This window comes from Calypte anna, chromosome 1, assembly GCF_003957555.1.
Source record: "Calypte anna isolate BGI_N300 chromosome 1, bCalAnn1_v1.p, whole genome shotgun sequence".
NCBI lineage: Eukaryota > Metazoa > Chordata > Aves > Apodiformes > Trochilidae > Calypte > Calypte anna.
This window is the reverse complement of record NC_044244.1, coordinates 106650837-106671390: the sequence shown is the minus strand read 5'-3', so window position 1 is coordinate 106671390 and position 20554 is coordinate 106650837. Positions and strand designations below refer to the sequence as shown.

Sequence of the window (20554 nt, the reverse complement as noted above, 5' to 3'; positions counted from 1 at the left end):
TGAGACACACCTGGCTTTTTTGTGACCACACACCTGGCCTACAGCAGTGCTCTACAGTCTGCTACACAGCCACAATTAGTTGCTGTTCACACAGCCACAATTAGTTACTGTCAGAGATGGGATATTGGGACAGATGAACTGCAGGTCTCAACCAGTGTGGCAAAGCATGTAGAATTGGGCATGTAGAGCTTTGTCTTCAAAACTGAAACAGATGTTAAGCTTAGTGAAAAAAAGGATCATCTGACACATTCTATTCTTTAACTACTTCCTTCTCTCTTTGTTTCTTTACTGAAACAGAAAGAGCTCAATCTAAAGTGTATTTAGAGCCTATGTTTTAAGATACTCTGAAGGACTGCATTAAACCTGGCTACGTCATGCGTAGGACGTTTGCCTTACTTTACTTTCATTCTGACCCCTAAGGGAAGTATCAGCAAAACCTACTCAAGGCTGAAACTATACATATACTTCTAAAAAATATGCCACTTTGAAGTTAAATGCATAAAGAAAAGTTAATACTAATGCCCTTCTCCAAATCTTGTAAAACCATTTTTAAGATAGTAAGAGAATCTAAAGCTACATGTGTATTTACACAACCAAAAATTAATTTTTAAAAAAGCCTCACATCAGGTGCTATGTGATAATTGTGACAACTCTTGCCCAGTGAGGCTTATTTTCTATCTAAAAATACATTTAATGTTAGCCTCTTTAAAGCTACAAGTTAACAGCCACAGAAAGGCTAGTGAGAATGAAAACCAAAGCAATCCTGGAAGCTGATCTCTTCACAAAAGGTGAAAAAATACCACCAGGAAAGGCAAAAAAAGGTAGGCAGTAACGTGGAAAAAAAATCTGAGTTAGTTTGAGCATCTGCATTGCAAAACTAAATTAGTTACATTATTTTATGTTAAAAAACCCCAAACCAAACAAAACCTCATTCAGTGTTACTGAAGAGGGAAATAAGAATAAAATTTTGAAAAAGCCCAGAAAAACAAACAAAAATCCATACAAAAAACAAACAAACAAACAAAAACCAAGAAACCACAAAACCCCCCCACCCACCAAACAAAAAAATCCCAGCTTTGTCACTGAAAGTCATTGAGAATCCAAGTTTCCAAGATGGTGAATTCTATTTTTAGATAAACCAAATTAGTTAAAATATTTTATCCATTTCCATCGATTGCAAGAGATAAACGCTTTCTTCTAGCTAGTGCTTGCAAACAGGTACCATTCTTTTCAGTCTTCTTCATTAAACTGAGCTATTACTGAGATGGGGCAATTAAACAGCTTTTCTACACCGTCACATTCATTAAGCAACCTGACAAAGTTCTGGCCATCTTACAAAACCTACTGCTGTAAAATACTTCCCAGCTCTTCAACAGAAGGGACAGACAAACGTCTGGCTGAAGCCATCTAGAAAGTTTCTTAGGAAGACATTCAGCACAGCACACTCCAGAATTTCTTCCACTTTTCACAGTGCATGCAGGTATTGCCTGACCCAAATGCACTTGTGGATGGGCACTATCACAAGGGGACATCAAATTAGGCCCTGTCACTCAACCCAGCAGTCCCTTGCAGTCCTGTTGCACGGCTGACTTGCCCCACTACCTGACATGAAAATTGATTTTTTTGCTCACTTGAAGAAGACCACTAGACAAAAGACCAGGAGGATTCAAAAGCAGCCAAAGCAATGTGCCCTAAAATTCACTGTTTTCTTATATCTGAAGGGCCTCCAGGAGTAGACTGGAGTCTGGGTTTGATTTGTAAGATAGCTAAACTTGACTTAGGAAGAGGCACAATGGCTTCCTACTGCTGTCCTCCCAAAGTTATTTCACTTCTAAGGAACTAGAATATATGTATACTTTTGTAAAAGCATTTTATTTGTAAATGCTTAATTGCAGAACATTTTCAAAATTATCATTGACACATTGATCATTTTGATCTATTAGAATATTACAGTTTTGTGGGGTTTTTTTACAAAGAATTTTATTTTTTTAAAAAAAAACAGTAACTAACTTGGAGCTCTCCTTCCCACCAGCCACCTGGATTCTTCTTTCTGATAAGAATCAACTGACCAGGAGCAAGAGTAAGCTGTTCTGGACCCGTTGCTGTGTAAGAGGCAATAACTTGGGCAATTTCTGTTGAAGCAGAGGAGAAAAAAAGAAAAAAAAATTAATTTGGAAAAACCTGAACACATTCTATAAATTGACTCTGCTCTTACCACTGGCACAGTTTATCAATTTATTCCTTTCTGTTAAATTTTTTAGTATTTATTTAGCTCCATGAAAACATACAGTAGCTACAGAACAAATTAGAAGTTCACAGTACTACAGGAATAAAACAACATAGGTGCAGCAGCAATATGGGTAGGATATGAAAAGTATTTGAAATGGAGAAGTATAATGATCATAATTAGAGCTGTATTGATCTGAAAATCAAGCGTCATAATACTGGTTTCCAATAGATACATTTCTGTAGCATCAGTTTGGACTAAGCTCCCTAAAAAGAGGAGATAAATATTGAAGACAATATAATGAAGAAATTTCAGTAACAGATGTGCAAACCAATAAAGGCCTGCAGAAAGTTCCTCACCACTGGACTACACATTAAAAAGTCTTAAAAATGCAACAAAACCTATTTAGCTTGAAATTTTTATTCCATGAGCATTAATACAAAACTGGTGCCTTTTTTTGATCACCTATCAGCATGAATCTGATGCAGCGTAACAGTGCACTCACAATTATTTCTCCCTTATATAAGCACATAATGCAAAATAAGTAGATAATGAAATTTACTCAATCATACAGTGGTTCTGGAAAGACAGATGATAACTCAGTCTGATGGGGCTGAACTAATTTTAACTGACTGGAGTTTACAGGCAGTTGTAGGTGTTTTGACATCCTACTGACAGCTCTTAAGTCAGGTTTGGCATGTCAAACCATGATTAGGGTAATGGAGAATATGTTTTATGGCATGGTTATTTGAAACCTTCCATAAACAAAAGATGGCAGATTTTGGGAAATTTTTAGCTCCGAGTAAGTTAAACCTCTGAGGCCATTACATTTATGTAGTCTCTTTTTAGCTATGAGTAAAGGGGAATAGGTAGGATTTTTTTTTTTTTAGCCTTTATTTAATTGTAAAGGGCCTCAGACATCCAAAGAAGCAGAGAAGTAATTGTTCCTGCTGAAAACTCCACTTCAGGATCCAAGTACACAGTCATTCACCACTTAAGTATTCTCCTTAATTATCTAGGGGCTGGGGTTTTTTTGGTGGGACATGGAATTTTAACGAAAAAAATCTTTCCTGGAACAGTAAATTTTGACCCTCTGTTTAAGACAAAGGAGGTTCATATTTGGCAATGCGTCAAACAAAATTGAGGACCATCAAACAGGCAATCTGGGCACTGGGTTTGACTGGTTTTGATGGTGGTTTAAGGCTATCCCAGAACAAGCCCACAGCTGAGCCAGTCCTTCAAAATCACAGATAAGTGTCTCAACTGCTTCAGTGCAAAGAAAAACAACTTAATTTAAAAGCTCAGCAATTATCTGATCTCCGATCAACCCACTGCTTGAGATTTTCAGCTTTTATTTTAAAGTCTTTGTAAAAAAATACGTGTCAGTTATTTTCATTAGTGATTACTGCCTGTATGTATTTTCAGTCCCATCCAACCTGGCACTGGAAGACTCAGCAGAAAACTGTCACACCAGCCATCAATTTGTCCCTTTATAAAGCATCAGCAAGCAACGTGACACGTGAGGTGGATTAGCAGCCAACAGGGCAACAACAGCAAAAGAAACTGAGGCTGAAGGGGGCAAAGTAGACACAGAAGTGGTCTCCAGCTTTCTCATGGGCAGCCATACTCCAAGTAAGAGTGCTGGGCACCATCCTACTTGGTCCTCTCTGTAACCAAGCGCCAAACTTCCTGAGGCCAAAAGAAACAGCAAAGGCGCTCAGGAAGAACACATCTCCCACAGGGAGAAGAGGAGGAGAGGAGAGGAGAGGAGAGGAGAGGAGAGGAGAGGAGAGGAGAGGAGAGGAGAGGAGAGGAGAGGAGAGGAGAGGAGAGGAGAGGAGAGGAGAGGAGAGGAGAGGAGAGGAGAGGAGAGGAGAGGAGAGGAGAGGAGAGGAGAGGAGAGGAGAGGAGAGGAGAGGAGAGGAGAGGAGAGGAGAGGAGAGGAGAGGAGAGGAGAGGAGAGGAGAGGAGAGGAGAGGAGAGGAGAGGAGAGGAGAGGAGAGGGAGAGGAGAGGAGAGGAGAGGAGAGGAGAGGAGAGGAGAGGCTATGATGAGGCAGAGAAAGGGAGCAATCACTGAAAAGGGAGTTGTAGGCTGAGGAAACCACACAGCCAAGTCCCTTGAAACAGAGGGATGTTTTGTTGCCTCGCAGCAACACTGAGATTTCAAGACCACCAGGAAAACGATCAGAGAGTTTCCTCGAAAGTTGAAAGAAAAGGGTGATTAGGAAAATTAAAAATTGCCAAGAAATAAATGAGGAGGATGAAGAAACAGGTGACAAGCAATCTGAGGTCACTGCAAACAATGGCACATGCAGAATTAATTACGTAGAACCTCCCTTGTGATAGATAACTCAAAGAGGGGAGAGGCAGGCACACAGAGGTGGAACCAAATTGGTGATGTTTTAAAGCCAGTAGCTGACAATTAGAAAGATGCTTTAAACCTGGACCTGGAACATAGAGAGCACGCAAAGTGTGAAAGTAGAAGACAGAAGAAAGAATTGCTAGTTAAAATATAGTAGTAGGTGGTAAGAAAGAACAAGGTTTTACATAGAGAAAAGCCACCAGTGACAAAGTCTATCCTGTACAAAGGAAAAGCAAGCAAGCTACTTGGCAGGAAACAAGGCTATGCTTCTAGAAAGTCTGCAAGCCCCCTGCATTTACAGGTTTTTCCACAGAATCTCATTTATTCCTCCACCCTAGAGGCAGCCATTCAGGAGGCAAAATGAACACAAGCAACAAAATGAACTTTGGGAGTCTGTCAAAATCAAATGTTTTTTAAATCAGACAAAAACCTCTCTCACTACCATGGCAATTACAATACTCAGTGTATAATACTGAAAGACCAAAAATCCTATGCCCTGCATCTCTCAGAACAAGATTTTTCTTCTTTTTACCTACAAAAAAAGTCATTTATTAGGCTCCCAGTATCAAATATCCTGTTTCACCAACCAGCAACATGAAGAATGTTTACAGTAGACTTTGTGTTAAATAAGTTACAATACCAATTACAAGTTTAACATTTAGCCCTTGCATATTGCAGAGAAACAGCAAGTTAGGGAAAACAACTCAGCAAAATAGTTTAAAAAACAAACCCAAACCCATCCAGAAATAGCTTTCCTTCCAGAAATGGATTTTTCATTCTTGTTTATTTAAATATTGAATTACTGAGAAGAGTTCCAATTCAATTACAGTTCAGGCCAAAAAATATGGCCTGTACTGAAGCAGGTACATTTAGGGAAAAAAAAAAGCCTAACTGTCTTCATGTTGCTGCTTAAATTCACAGAGAACAGTTTATTTTCCCTTGTCCTTCAACACACACTGTTACCAGCTTCCACCCACTCCTCCTGCTGCTTCTAGAAAAAACAGGAACGTTTCACCTCATCATTAGCATTTCAATTACACTGGCTGAGCAATTGCAGGTCATTTATACCAAAAGCATTCACGAATCTCCTTGCTGAAAAACACACAGGATTGTTCCCAAACTGTTCTTAAACTCCAAAAGATTCTGAGCACATCTTTTGTCAACATCCCACAGGTCTACTTCACTGAAAGTTAGGGTAGGAGCTCAGTGTGTGTAAGGCTGGTACTCCAGGCTGAAGTCTTGCCATCCACCATTCTTCCAGACATGGAAAGCAGACAGACCTATCTGCATCTTCTCACTGTTCCTAACAGGTATCAGGTCCAGATCTCTATTCTTGTCTGCCTCTCTCGGGCTTTGTATCTATTAAGAAAATTATTTTTAATCATGCAAATGAAAGTTACAAAAGGCAGGAGTAGTTTACTTCCAAGCCCTTCTTTCCATACAGGGATCAGTAAGATTTGACAAAAGAAGTCCCTTATTCATGTGTCAAAGTAAAATAAACCACATGAAGCTGGGGCCGCTGCAATCTACTCTCCCTCCCTCCTTTCACACTTACAGGGTGAGCCAGTTCAGGGAGGCAAAGCAAAGCCTCATCCCCACAGAACAAAATATGCATATGCATGTGGAGAAATAAGGCAAGAACTGGCAGCTCACATCCTTGAACCACCTCACTGTGCAATTGAACAAGCCTCAGAGAAAAGGACAGAACAGAAGAATGGAGCACCCTCTGTGTAGATTGGTTCAGCTCTATGCTAAGTCATCTCTTAGGTACAAAAGCAAATAAATACAATGAAGGAAAAAAATGTCTTCTGGAAAGTTTACAAATGCCTGCCAGTGGCAGAGAATGCAGCTTTCTAATGATCTTCAGAAATAACAATGGTTATTTGGAAGAACAGCCTGCACCACCTCAAGAGCCAGGGGACCTTTTTCTAGCCAAAGAAGTAACCTGCAATATGATTTTCTGCAATATGACCACCCTTGACAGGCAATAAGCTACACAGCATGGATACAAGGTAAGTGCTCTTTAAAATAACAAGCAGGAATAAGAGCTCACAGAGCCTATTCATACCATACTGAGCAGCATTCTGGGCAAAATGCTGTAAAAACACACAGTAAAAATGTGGACTTCCATTTTCAGAAGCACTGGCAAACTTGGGCTTTCTGTAGGCTTCCACCATTCTGCTCATTAATCTATCATGAAGTTTACATTCATCTTTGAGCAAGCAGGTTTTTATTCTCTTGCTAAACCCTATTTAGTGATCAATACGTATCAGACAGAATGATGGACAGATTGTGCATTATTTTATTGTAGACAATGGCTTTCATCAGTGCAAATTACAACAAAATGACCAAAAGCAAGCATGATTTATTTTAATGGAAAAGATTTTGTCGTCATAAAATATCTAAGAACAGATATAAGGTTCTGTCACAATATACAACTCACCAGGTTTCTTCCCTAAGCTTCCTGTTTTTCCAGCTGCTCCAGGAGCCTTGAAACAGAAAGCAAAATGTAAGTTTAGCACTCATACTTATTTCTCCAGTATCTGGATATTATTTACTATCCTACAATTTAACACACTAAACAAGATGTAAGTAAAAATCTTTCACAGAAAGATCCATTCTTACAAAACCCCCTAATGTTTGAGATGGCAATAAACAACAAGCAGAGTATGGAAATGCATGACTAATTATACACATGTACAGGCATCTTTCACGAACTCTTCCTCCTTTCATGGACTGCAAATACCAATGTAATTCCAACTTATGTAGCATTTGAATTGTAAATCTGCATAACTACAGAATGTGAATTCTGTCAAGTTTAGTCAGGCAATAATAGTTTTCAGTTCTACTGATAGTTGGATTGCAAATATGCCTAAAAATTAAATGGACATACTTATTTCAATACTGTTCATGTAATGGGGTTCTAAAATTTCTCATATGGCACATTGTCATAGTCAGAGTAGTCAGTGCATCTTTAAGATGAGTCATGTGAACTATCTTGCTGTAGTAAAAGCTCCACCACCATTTTCTGTGGCCAAGTGAGAGAAAAGAACACTGAACAGCAAGGTGCTATGTGTCTGTAGCTGTTTCCTCTGAAGCTAGATGGGGTGATTATCATCCTCATCCAAGACAAGAGACTTGCAAGAAAAGCCTCTGGACATCCACAAGACATCTAGTAAACAGTGAGATTAGTTCAACTCAGCTATGTATAGGAAAAAAGCAATACTGAAAATTAAATTTAACATTAAAAGCTTTTCTATTCTTCAAACTCAAAGTTCTCTTTCTAAAAAAAATAAAATAAAACTTTTTCCTTGAGACCGCTAGTTATTTGGGAAGAGCAATGTTTATTTCCTATTTTAATGCACTCACAGAACTACTTACATGCATAAAATTACAGCAATTGAAATAGTGTGTGGTCTCAACTCTGCCTCTTGTACACCTCCCTTTCTCAGTCATTTTCTAATCCTTTTAGTTACCAGCCCTGTCTAGTCTAGCCTCCCCTTGCCACCTAAATAATTACTTCAGTTTCATCCCAGTAAATTGGTAGTCTTACTTTCTGCAATAAAAATCTTTTACATGGATAAGAGCAACATAAGTCTAACCTCTACTTTGGTCAGAAGTGTTGAATGACCATAAATATACTCTTTGCTTCAAGCAAGGCTCCCAACACTTCAATCTCCCCGTAACTTTTCCTTTAATGCCCAACTTACAAGCTCGGAGCCTTCATCAAGTGACCTGAGGGTTTTCACAGAATTCTAATTCCTCAATGGAAAAGAACAGTTTCATCCTCAATATTCTCTATAGTAACTTGATGGTTTGAAAACTTGGGGATTTTGACAGGAACTAATATAAAGAGTAACTAAAAACCTAGCTTAATGACTGGGAGAAAAGGGCCATTGTCTTGGTTTTTAATGCCTGTATAAAATATATTATTAGATAGATCTTTAACCTGCTTTGAAGATTACATAGCTGCTCTGAGACATCCACATTTTTAACATCTTTCAGAAATGCTACTGAAGAAGCCTGATTTTTCAAACTGAACTATAGCACCTCACAATGCTGTATTAGTCAATTCAAGTCAATCTAATAACAGAAGAAAATGCAGCAAAGCTGGTATTACCTACCTCACAAGCTGTAACTGGTATTTGAAAGTAAGAGTGGAGATGTGAAGACTGATTGATTTATTTATGTACTTATTAATTTATTTGGCACCAAAATGCATTACATGTATCTAGTATATGATGACTTTCCTTAATATTTTGCAGCCTAAATTCTGCAGAGGATAGTAGAAAGTGGATGCTTTAAGCTAAATGATACTTGGATACTTCTGTCTCAATGCTACTTTCTTGTCACTGTAAAAGGCTGATTATAGTTACTTTCTACAGGGTCAGCAAATCTTCCTTTTTTTCCTGTGTTCCTTTCTTTTTTCAGTTCTCCACCTTTCTCTAAAAACCACAGCAACCTATATTAACAAAAAAAGTGAAATAGGAAAGCATCACCAAGGGATCAGATACAAAGACTAAGTTTAGGTCTGGAGACATGGTTCATCATCTGGAGATGATGGTTCAGACAAAATGACTGCAAGTCCCAAGTAGGGAAGATTAGGTGTGGAATCAAAGGTGACAACTGGCACTGATATGGTAATATCAGAAATTAATTCTTGTTTGAAAAGTGTCTCACCATCCCTCCTCCTCAATAAAGAAAATACTCCTTCAAAACTACCTTGACCAGACTGAATCTGAATTCTGCTTGGGGATTCTCTCTCTTGGTAAAAAAGCAGAAGGAAAACATAGCAAATTCCTGCAGTACTTCAATAAATAATAAATAATGCATTTAAGATAGACCCAACTTCTGGCCCACTCAGTATATGGAGAAGTATTTTATATTCTTTCTGTTGAGACACACACACATTCTATTTCCCCTTTTGCACACCTCAGACACTAACTACATTTGAGGATATTTTGTGACAAGTGATAAAGTCTCCTGAAACAGTAGAGCAGAACTTGCTCTACTCTACAGTAAAGCAGTAGACTTTCCAACTGTGTTGTACAATTGAATAGAATTGTAAACATTGTTAGAATCCAGATTAAATACATTCAGACTGTTATTATTTTCAAAACATCTATGTAAAGTTTTGTAACTAGAGGCATCTAAACTGAAGTGCTTCCAAGTCTACCATATGAGCTCCATGCAGAGGTATTATCACCAGCCTGAAGAAAGACAAGGTAGAATAAAAACATGTTATAGATCTGTATCCATCTATCTGAAGATAAGTAGATCCACTCTGAAAATGGACCATGAGCCAGTGCTGATGTTTATTTGAAGAACAAAGTCTTTCGGTCTGGGACTCGGCACAGAACAAAGTAAAAAAAAAAATATTCTTCTTATGTATAAACCATTGATATTTTTAGACTTTAAACCCTTCCTACATCTACAAACTTTATGCTTGCTGCTGAAGGATCAGTACAGCCTTACTTTTTCTTTGGTCTTAAGTCAACAGTGCAGAACATATAAAATTAATTTACTCTTTCAGTAACATTTTCCACAATCAGCCAGCTGTCCAAGCACAGCGGCACATCTGAGATTTAACAGACAGCCACTATTGTGCAATCCTTTGTAAAAACTGGCTCTGTGAACAAGCTGAATAGCAAAACATTGTATGTGTAATGGCAATTATCCACTTGGAGCAAAAAATATGTCCCACGGGGAACATGAATCACTTTAGGAAAATAAGCATCCTGGATATCAAGATCTCCATGAGCTCTGTGCTTTTTCCTCCCTCTCATCAAGATTTTATCTGAAGATGTGATTTTCACTAGCAAAAAGGGCAGTTGGAACCCTTTTTGATGAACTGCACTTACTTGTTTCAGCCCCAGACATGTTAAGAGAAACATCAAATTGAACTCTTTAATAAAAACAGTTTTCACTATTAAATGCCTATTTCTGAGTTCTCTACAAAGATTTGCCAATGTACGTGCCTGTCACCAGACAGGACAAGCATCCAGCCCTTAAAGGCACAGAAAAGGCAGCTCTGCATACCTGAATATAAATCTCAGTTTTTGAGACTAAACTTTATTAGGAATATTGTAAGGGAAAACAAAATAATTCCTCCAGAAACTGAACATTAACTAACAAGAATGTAGCCCAGGTTAAGTAACTAATTACCAGCTATTACTATTTATGTATGAAACAAACCTCACAGGGTTTTATGAAGCTGACAGTGCAAGTTCCCATTAATCAACTACAAAACAAAGTTAGAAGTAATATAAAAATACTTCGAGCACAGTTTCATGATCACAAGATATTCCACAAGTTAGGCAATTATCTGTACACTTGTTCCTATAACTCTCCAGGGTGCAAGCCACCATCTTTTTGACATATGTGAAAACTGGCAGGGCTGAACTACAATCCACAACCTTGACTGCAAAAAGCAGTTCCCTGATACAGACACACACTTCTCCACAGTCACAGCTTATGGGATGTTGCACCACCCAGAGAAGAATCACACTGCCAGGCTTGGGGACAGAATTTCTTTTCCAGACTCTGTTCTGTTGTCAGGGTAAACCTATGCCCTGACAAACACCACAACTTGCTACTGTACACAATTTACTACCATTTTCAAAAAGACAAGCTAGCCTGCTTTGATGGGCTCTGTAGTGATACATCTACAATACCTCCAATAATTAAATTATTAAGTAGTTCTCTTCTAGTCTGGGACCTGATGTAATTTTGTCTGCTGCTTGATAGTAACTAAATTTGAAGCAATAGAAAGGTAGGAATAAGCACGGGCATACCCAAAACCATATTCTAAATGTAAGGCATGATGTTTTACTTCTAAAATTAAGTATTTAGCATTTAAAAAACAGCCAAAAATGCAGCTCAAAACAAGCTCAAGATAATCTAAGACAATGTTAAGGCAATCTTGCCTCCTTGACTACTCTCCTCCCATACTAATTCTGGTACTGACATTTCTCCAACCTTTGCTGAGATGATTTAGAGTACCACCTAAGAAGTATGCACTACTGCTAATCAGTTTTCTGCTCTGATTAGTGTCCTGAAGGGGCACATTAACAGGTCAGATGAAAGACAGTGGCTCTCTTCATCTACCTGAAAGGATGCTGGAGTGAGGTGGAGATCAGCCTCTTCTCCAATGGAACAAGTGGAAAAAAGGAAATGGCCTCAAGTTGTACCAGGTGAGGTTTAGATTGGATAACCAGAAAAATTTCTGCGCTGAAAGCGTTGTCAGGCACTGGAACAGGGTGCCCAGGGAAGTGGTTTAGTCACCCTCCCTGGAGGTATTTAAAAGACATGTAGACATGGCACTTAGGGACATGTTTTAGTGGTGGGTGCCTGGAGTGTTGGGCTTGTTGTTGAAGTCAGTGATCTTGAGGTTCTTGTCCAGCCTCAGTGATTCAGTGGTTCTACTTTATGAAACTACAGTCTCTGCATGCACAGAAAAGTGTACCTCACAACAGAGGGGATCAATTAACTAACACTGGGATAGAAATTCTCTGTATAAGAATGATTTGTTCTCAAAGTAGTAGTGCTAGGGATAGAAATGTTACATGATGCAAAATATAGATCAGAAAAGTGTTTCTGGAAGCATCACCTTACTATTTCTCCCAATCCAAACACCACTAACTACAAATTGACTCTAAGTTCCTACAAGTTGATAAATTTTCCTCCTGAAGAGATGAGGAATAAAAATAAGAAAACACATTCTTTATAATACCTAAAAAAAAAGAAAAAAGATTGAACAGGGCCATGTTCTATAGGCATATTCCAGGATAAAAATCAGGTGAAGCAGAATCTCTCTTACTCAGCCAGGAAGTTTCAAATAAAATTAACAGCTTGCTAAGTTTAGTTTTGAAATTTGTACTCCTTCATTGCAAGAATCACAGAACAGAAGAAAATCACACTACAGAAAAGAAAAAAGGAAGGCCTAAATATTTATATATATATATATATTTGTATCTTTTTAAAATGTCAGTAAGATTCAACTGAGTCATTAAGAACTTACCTGGGGAACAACGTAGTCATAGATACTCTGATTTGTTTCTACAAAACTGCCAAGTTAACTATTAGCCTATGCAATATTCATTTTAATATATAATCCACAAAGTTATTGATGATGCAACTAGTACTGTTTTCCCTTTCCAATCCCACATTCTGTAAAACTGCAAAATATTTTTTCTTCCTTTATGATCCACTGGCTTGCAACTATCACTACAACAACAAGTAAAACATATCTCCCCCAAAGCCCATTTCATAACATTTCAATATGTCTCTACCTCAGAATCTTTGAGTCTCACATAATTAGATGGGAAAACTCCTGATTTATCACCCAGCGTTCCTGTCCACCAGTCACCATCTTTCTTTGTCACAAGAATCATATCACCTTGCTGAAAAGTTAGGTCTCCTTGTTCAGAGCTCTCATAAGTATACATAGCAATGTACTCTGTAAGAGGGAAATAAATACAGAACATGGGAAAACAATTGATAAACTGCTCAATACTCATTTATAAAACCTGACTGATATGATGTTGTCTATCCACAGGCTAGATAGAAGACAAATTTATAAACTACCATTTATAGAAACCTCAATACATACTGCATGAAGTAATATCATCAGAACTAAATATAATCTGTCAAAAGGCTTCTTCCAGTGGATTTTTTTTTTTTTTTGCAAAATAATTTGCTAGCATAGTTAAAATGTAGATAAATTATTAATTTTTACCAGAAACCATTCTGAAAACATGTTCCCCAACATTTTCTATGTGCTAGACTAGAATTCCCAGTCTTGGCAATGGAAGGACTCAGTATCCAAATATCTGTATCTACACTCTTCATTCGACATAAGCTGTTTGGCTCTTGTATACAATGAATTCTTTCATTACTTGAAGCTTTGCACAAAGTGTGCACATCTCATTGCATCTTATGCAACAGATGGCTGGGAAATGTTAAGACAAAGCTTCAGTGTGTTCTGTTGTGCTGAAACACAGTCAGCTACTTAGTATTCAAGTACAAAAACACTAAAGCAGACTGATGTTGAGAAATGCAATGCATAATTTAATCACAGAAGTACCTGAAAATTTTTTTACACATGTGATTACAAAGAAGAATTTCAGACTATTCAGTAACATTTTCTGTACAACTTGATACATTCTTATTTAACTGAGCATTATCACACTCTATATGGCCACAAAACAGATTTCTGAAGATTATATCCTCTGCTTCTAGGAGCAGCTCTGGACCTAAGAGCAGTTCACAGTATTTCAGAAAGAGTTTCAAGCATATGTAGCTAAAACATTCAAATATTCCACTGCAGCTGGCAATTGTTCTATTTGTTTGAATACTAAATCTGAACACAAACCTCGGCTTGGGGAAGTTCAGCAGAAATTCAAACCACAATTACTATCATTAATGAAAGCTAAGACATGGTTTGTCTAAAAAATGCAGCTGAAGAACACACACCTGTTTGCATGCACATACACATGAACACACACATTAAATATGTCTGCTATACACTTGAAATTTTTCTAAAGTCCTTTAAATGTAATAGAAGATGCTAAACCCATGTTTTATTATTTCTTAAAAATGCAGCTTTAAAAAAAATTTATTAAAAGCTATAATTTTAAAAAATATAAACAAATAAACTGAAGATATCCTATATTTTACAAAAAATATTTAGCATTTCTACAATTTTTTTTTTCTCAAATAAATAGCGAGGAAGACCAGTTGTATTTTGAAATAATTATTATCTCACTTTCCTGGTTATATGGATCTTTACCATTACCTCTTTTTAATTTCTGTAGTGTTCACGCCAGTGATAAATTAAAATACACTGGTAACCAGAAGAGACTCCTTCACTTGAAACTGTATATAGAATCTTAACTTAAAACTTCAGGTGTGCTATGGAGATTATATGCAAATATTCATTTGTAACCTTGGCTTAGATTTACTGATTTACTCTGAATGATTTAAATTAACCTAGCTGACTGGGCACTGACGTGGATTAAGAGTGCCCACACCCTTGAAGTGGAGACATGAACTTCCAGCTGAAGGGCAGCAGCAGCCAGGAATTCAAGCCTTCTAAAACCCTCCAGAGGTCTGACAATTACCTGTCTGTGCCCCCCACAGAGAAAATGAGGGTCTGCCTTGACCATAGGGATCACAGCATTCTATAACCAATTGTAATTTCTTTAAATGGGACAGTGGGTGAAATTGAGACATTTATTAGTAATTCCTGACATCATGAAGTACATGTACAGTATCCTTATTTGGCCCTCTGCAAAAAAACTGTTCTAGACTGGGATTTTTTTTATCAAAATATTTATATATGAAAAAGTACAGACTAGAGAAGATATTTTAACAGCACGAAAAATTATTCCTGCTATATACACAACATATATTGATTCCTATTATTCCTGTAATAATCATTCTAAAGGCAAATTGATTTGCACTTCAATTTTAGCAGGCCCAATCTTATTCTATTAAATTACATAGTAAAATACAATTAATGCCATTCAGTTTGAAATGCTTACCTTCACCTGACATAGTTGCTTTTGCTGCTGGTGATGCTACTCTTTTCAGACTAGCAGGACTTTCTGAGGAACCAGAATCCATGCTTTAGAAGAAAATAATGGTTATTTAAGAAATTAAATCTTTTGAAAAAATGTTATATTTACAAACTAAAAAATGCATATGCATCTATAAACAATTTCCTACATTTCAAAAGAACAGACAGCAAACGTGCTAATTAAAGCTCATAAGTACATTGGCCAGTCCTGGTTACATTTAGGTTACATAAGTACTGCCTTAAATACACAAGTTTTTGCCTCTCCTCCTTTCCCTCTGGAAAAAAACCCAAACAATAATATCTAAAATAATTCTCATTTAAATTACTAACATTAACATTACTTTCATATTACATAGAAATAGATTTTGATTGTTTCATTCTCCAAAAGTAATTATAAGTGATTAAGTTTTGAGGTATATCTTTTTATTTCTGAGAAAGATAAGCTATGACTTACACAGCTGTAATTCATGAAATTCAACAAACTAATTTTTTAGTTGTAAGACATAGAAAATTAAGAGAGTTCATTACGTTTTGGATCTATGGTTTGTGATGCATGACTCAAGAAGAACTGAGGTTAATTTTTTAATTCCTCACACAATTTTCTAGGATTAGAAATGAAAACTCCTCAGAAGAGAGTAATATAAAAAAAAAACCACACCATTTTTTCAGAGTAGATTCCAAACTTAAAATTCAAGTTTGCAACTCTTACTATTTATTTAACTATTACAGGACAGAAATAACTTACAGAAAACGCAAATAAAATACCTCGTTGACTTCCTAATGGGGCCTGAAATAAGCTTCACATATGACTTGGGAAACCACCCCTTTTGTCCTTGAACCTCTCCAAACCACCACATATCTTGCTGCTCCAAAACTGTGATGATGTCATTTTTATTGAAGTTGAGGTGGTTGTCTTTTTTCGCTCTCCAAGGATACAAAGCCTGTGCTTGAAGCCCCTCTACTTTTTCACCCTAATGGAATTTTTTTTAAAAGAGAAGCTGCTTAAGGAATTATATTCTTATACTGGATACATAGCAACAAAATACACAGACATTCTGTCAGCTTTATTAAGCAAAGTACATCAATTGAACTTGCAAAATAATACCAGAAATGTTTACAGTCTTCCTATTGATTAGCAGAAAATCAATAGAATGCAAGATCATTCGAGGTTTTTATTAACAAGTTTTACAATTAAGACAGATGTATAATAAACTTCCATGAGGCTATTTTGACAGGACTTCACCTTTATGGAAAATAATGCTTTGCTGAAAGTTATTCATTGTACATTCCAACTTTTTAATGGTGTAAGACACCAAGATACTTATCATTTTTAAGAACACATTAGTTTACAAAAGCAATATATTTTCCAGTTGAGGAAAGAGAAAAGCCTTAATAGATGGATGGAATTAATCTGATGTGAAGCTCTGCCATTGCTATTCCCTTAACTATATAATCCACTTTGGAGTGAAGGATATTGTCATGTGATTCAGAAACGCCCCCCCAAAAAATAATCCAAAACTGGCACCCTGCCAAAACAGTAAAACTGGCCCACTGAAATCTAAAAAAACCCTGCACAGAATAGCAGAACAGAAACCACTTCATGTTAAATTCTGCCACAGATTTTGCAAACACATGTACGCTACCTGTTCATCACCCCGAACCAAAACAGCACACCTATTCTCAGGGTACTGTTTTAAAGCATGGTTAATATTCATACTTTGCTTTCTAAACTCTTCTGCTGGGTCAGAACAGTTTTAATGAATACAGCTGCTCACCTGGCCCAAGACTGGAGAGGGAGATGAACCTGTGACAGTGGCAGGAGTGAAGGCTGATCGCTGCCGCAGCTGCCCTGCACTGGGAACAGTCAAAGATGGCTGAGCTGCCCAGGCATCCCAGTTATCAGTCTCTGGTTTCTCACTAGTGTTTGTTGGCCACCTGAAAAAAAAAACCCAAACTATTTAATTCATGCAGAAAAATTGTGCAAAAAAAATAAATAAATTCTGCACTCCAGGATAATTTATCTTAATTGAATATTCGATGAGCACCGTAACTCTCAGGTGGAAGCAGTGCAATAAAACATAGGCTAGCAATAAATTTATCTGAAAAAGGCAATTTCTAAACATAGTTGCCTGTCCTTGCTACTTAAGGCCAGCTGTTCCTGTAAATGAATTTCATTTCTTAACTGTGCCTCAATGCAACAGAAGTTCAAGCAGAGCAGTCTATACCATATACAATGGAAAAAGGTAACCTAAAAATACAAATCATAATGCTCTTGAAATCTGATCTGAAATCTTCACACCTGCACACCACTGACTTCTCACATCCTTTTTCCTTATACATAATTTTGCTGCTTCACATTCAAATCCTTTTTTTCACTTAAGATGATTTTCTATTGACTTCTTTCAACTCTTCAAAGTTTTATGCAAACTCTTAGCCTTTTTATGGTATCTCCTATCCTTTAAAAGGCCTATTAAATCTCATAATCCACATCTCTGCCTCCACATACCCAGTTAAATGAACAAAATCCCCTGAAATCTAGGAGCGTAAATCTATCTTACACTTGATTTTTCTTTGCCTGCTGCATGTGCTACTAATTAGAATAATCAGTTGTTGACCACCTAGATTGTAACAGTGTCCAAAGGCCACAACAATCTCTAACCCCTATATAATGTCAAGGATATTATTATTATTATAAATGCTCTGGGACTCACTTTGTATTGAAATTTAATATTAATTTTTATGAAAAGCATGAAAGCATGCATTAGCCACCGAGGGTAGAGACAGTTTTGTTAAAAATATGATTTATTGAAAATTATAAAACCCAATATGTACAAGACATTTCCAGGAAGCTCAAGATTTAGTCTTGCTCTTCCTGTTCAGAGAAATGACTGTTTCTAGGAAAAGAGAAAGTTTAGGAACTGGAAAAGAAAGCTATTACAACCTATTTGATGAAAATGGTGAAATAGAATATATTATGTACTGTAATAAGATAATTATATTTTAATTTATAAATATGTAATACATGATCAAAAGATAAGATAATTACTTGTCCAACACGATTTACATAAGATTGATAATTCTGCACAGAGTATTAAGCTGAGTTAACAAGACAGCTAGGGAAGGGCACATGTTCTATTTGCATCAGCCTTATTAATGCTGGGATAAGGAATTAATAAATTATCTTTTTATGTTAATTCTATCATTACCATATTTTGCACAATCCAAGCTGGAAACCTTCAATGTGGATCTGTGTTGACTAATTTAAGAGAAGGAAGGTGAACACCATGGGATTTCCACCATGTCAGCACCCTACGCTTAGGAACGTCTCCTCTTTGCCATGTGTCCTTCTGCATTGCTCCAAGCATAGTTTAAGTTCCACAAGACTCTTATTTTAACTATTAAGTGCAGAAAAAATATTTTACTTCAAACAAACTATTTTATCTTGATATTCCGTGTTAGCTGCAATCCAAGTCAAATTGATTAAAAAGGACTCCATCACATTTAAGGTGATAATCACTACTCAAACATACGTTGAACTAAAGTCAGCCCAGTTATTTGCAGTTGCAGTGCTCTCTGTAGAAGCAGGAGCTCCCAGTGATGTAGTGGTTTCATGCACAGAAACTTTAGGTGCAGCAGCTGCCTCAATTGCTGGCTTTACAGAAGCTGGAACTTCACTTTCAGGTATTTTCTCTGCATAGTTTGCAGGGAACCATCCAGTTTTCCCCTTCAGTTCTCCACCAAGCCACCCTGGTTCTCCAGTCTGACTTTCATCCACCTGTAGACACATGAAGTTAGAAAATTAAAAAATACGACATACAAATAGAATTTTTACTTAAAACAATCCATCTCATATAGAGTAATTAACTTTTTCTAGTTACACAGACGTGACAACTTCACTACAAATACCAGTTCCACCTAGAAAGAATTTCAGAATGATAGAATAGAATCTGCTGATTTGGAAGGGACCCATCTGGGTCATCAAGTCCAACTCCTGTCCCTGCGTAGGGACTCCCAGGGTCACACCATGTGCCTGAGAGCATCATCCAAATGCTTCTTTTGATGTTCTTATTTAATTTACCTTTGGAGGATTATGTTGATAGTTATTCCTTCTAGGTTGTATTAATAAATAAGGGAACATTCTGCAATGCAATACTGCTTTGCAATTTTTTTTTTCTTTTCTTTTCCTCAAGCCAAATCAAAAAGGATTTTTTGGTGATAAGCCAAAAAAAGTCTTATTTCAGTCCTAATACATAAGCTGAGTAGGTTTTTTTAACAGTTGCTTGCAAGTCTGTCATAGTAGAGTAGACTTGGGAAGAGTGACTTCTAAAGAAATCCCTTAAATACCAATTTCTAGTTCAACTAACGCAAAACACAGCTTTGAGCACATTTTCCTAAATGTCCTTTTGCAGAAAATACAAACAAACAAAAAAAAGTACTAAAAAAATCCCCATCAAAAAATTCAATACAAATCCACAGAATTGCTAATGTATTTATGTATTTATAAAAAACAATGTCATGGTAAGTTTTCATAAATAAATTATCAGGCCCCTCACTTTCCCCTCAGTTCACCTGATGTTTTTTCCAAGTCATAAGGGACAGAATGAAACTGGACTAAACTTCCACCTATATTTTAATTCCTATTTATTGATTATTATAAGCCCATTAAGTTATGATTTTGCAGATTTCATACTTTTCTGTGAAGTTTCTTAAACACTTCTCACATTTGTTCTCCAAGTTCTACTGACTACTGTCAGTTCACTGTTTCAACAAAAGTGATCAGTTTAAAATCTGTGAGCTGCAGATAACTACATTCAGCATGAATCACAGAAGGAATCCCTGGTGAATTGACAGGGTGGCTAAAGACCTCCAAAGTAATGTCAGTTGCAGAAGCTTTTTAGAATAAAAAAGGCAATAACTGTATTCAGTAAGAATTTTGCTAAATTTGGTGTTCAAGAAGTTCAATATCCTTGATAGATCAAAAGAATCTGTTTTCAAGCAAACCTTATATATGGATAAGGCTGGTACCTTTGACATGTAAATAACACCTACTTTGTACAACAATCTGCTTTTGTGTAGCTGCACATTGCCCAACAATGGTCAAGTCAGCAGTAAAACCAGCCCAGTAATGAAAAGCCAGATGACCAGCCCTACATAGTGGCTGGCTACTGGCAAGAATTTCTGTAGATGCCAATAATAATCAGCATTTCAAAATACATAAAAGAAAGAAACAACAGTGTAACTCTAGATATAACCATGGCAGGTAACAGTGCACCAGTCAGAGATGCTTAAATTTATACTTCTAAATAACCTGACACTATATCCTAAAAATCCATTATTTGTTGGGGATTTGTTGATAACAGAATGTTTATTAAGCTAAAGAATAA

At 36.8% G+C, this 20554-nt stretch overlaps 1 protein-coding gene across 3 annotated transcripts in view; it reads right to left on the bottom strand.

Moving 5' to 3' along the window:
- Nucleotides 1-20554, bottom strand: part of ITSN1 (intersectin 1) — a 129826-nt gene that overhangs the window by 27629 nt on the left and 81643 nt on the right. For all 3 annotated transcript variants that reach the window (XM_030469413.1, XM_030469412.1, XM_030469414.1), the window contains exons 20-26: nt 18701-18945; nt 16946-17105; nt 15936-16141; nt 15136-15218; nt 12883-13049; nt 7035-7080; nt 2011-2132 (exon numbers count right to left, since the gene is read on the bottom strand). In XM_030469413.1, coding sequence (XP_030325273.1) covers nt 2011-2132; nt 7035-7080; nt 12883-13049; nt 15136-15218; nt 15936-16141; nt 16946-17105; nt 18701-18945 — 1029 coding nt within the window. The remainder of the gene's footprint in view (nt 1-2010; nt 2133-7034; nt 7081-12882; nt 13050-15135; nt 15219-15935; nt 16142-16945; nt 17106-18700; nt 18946-20554) is intronic.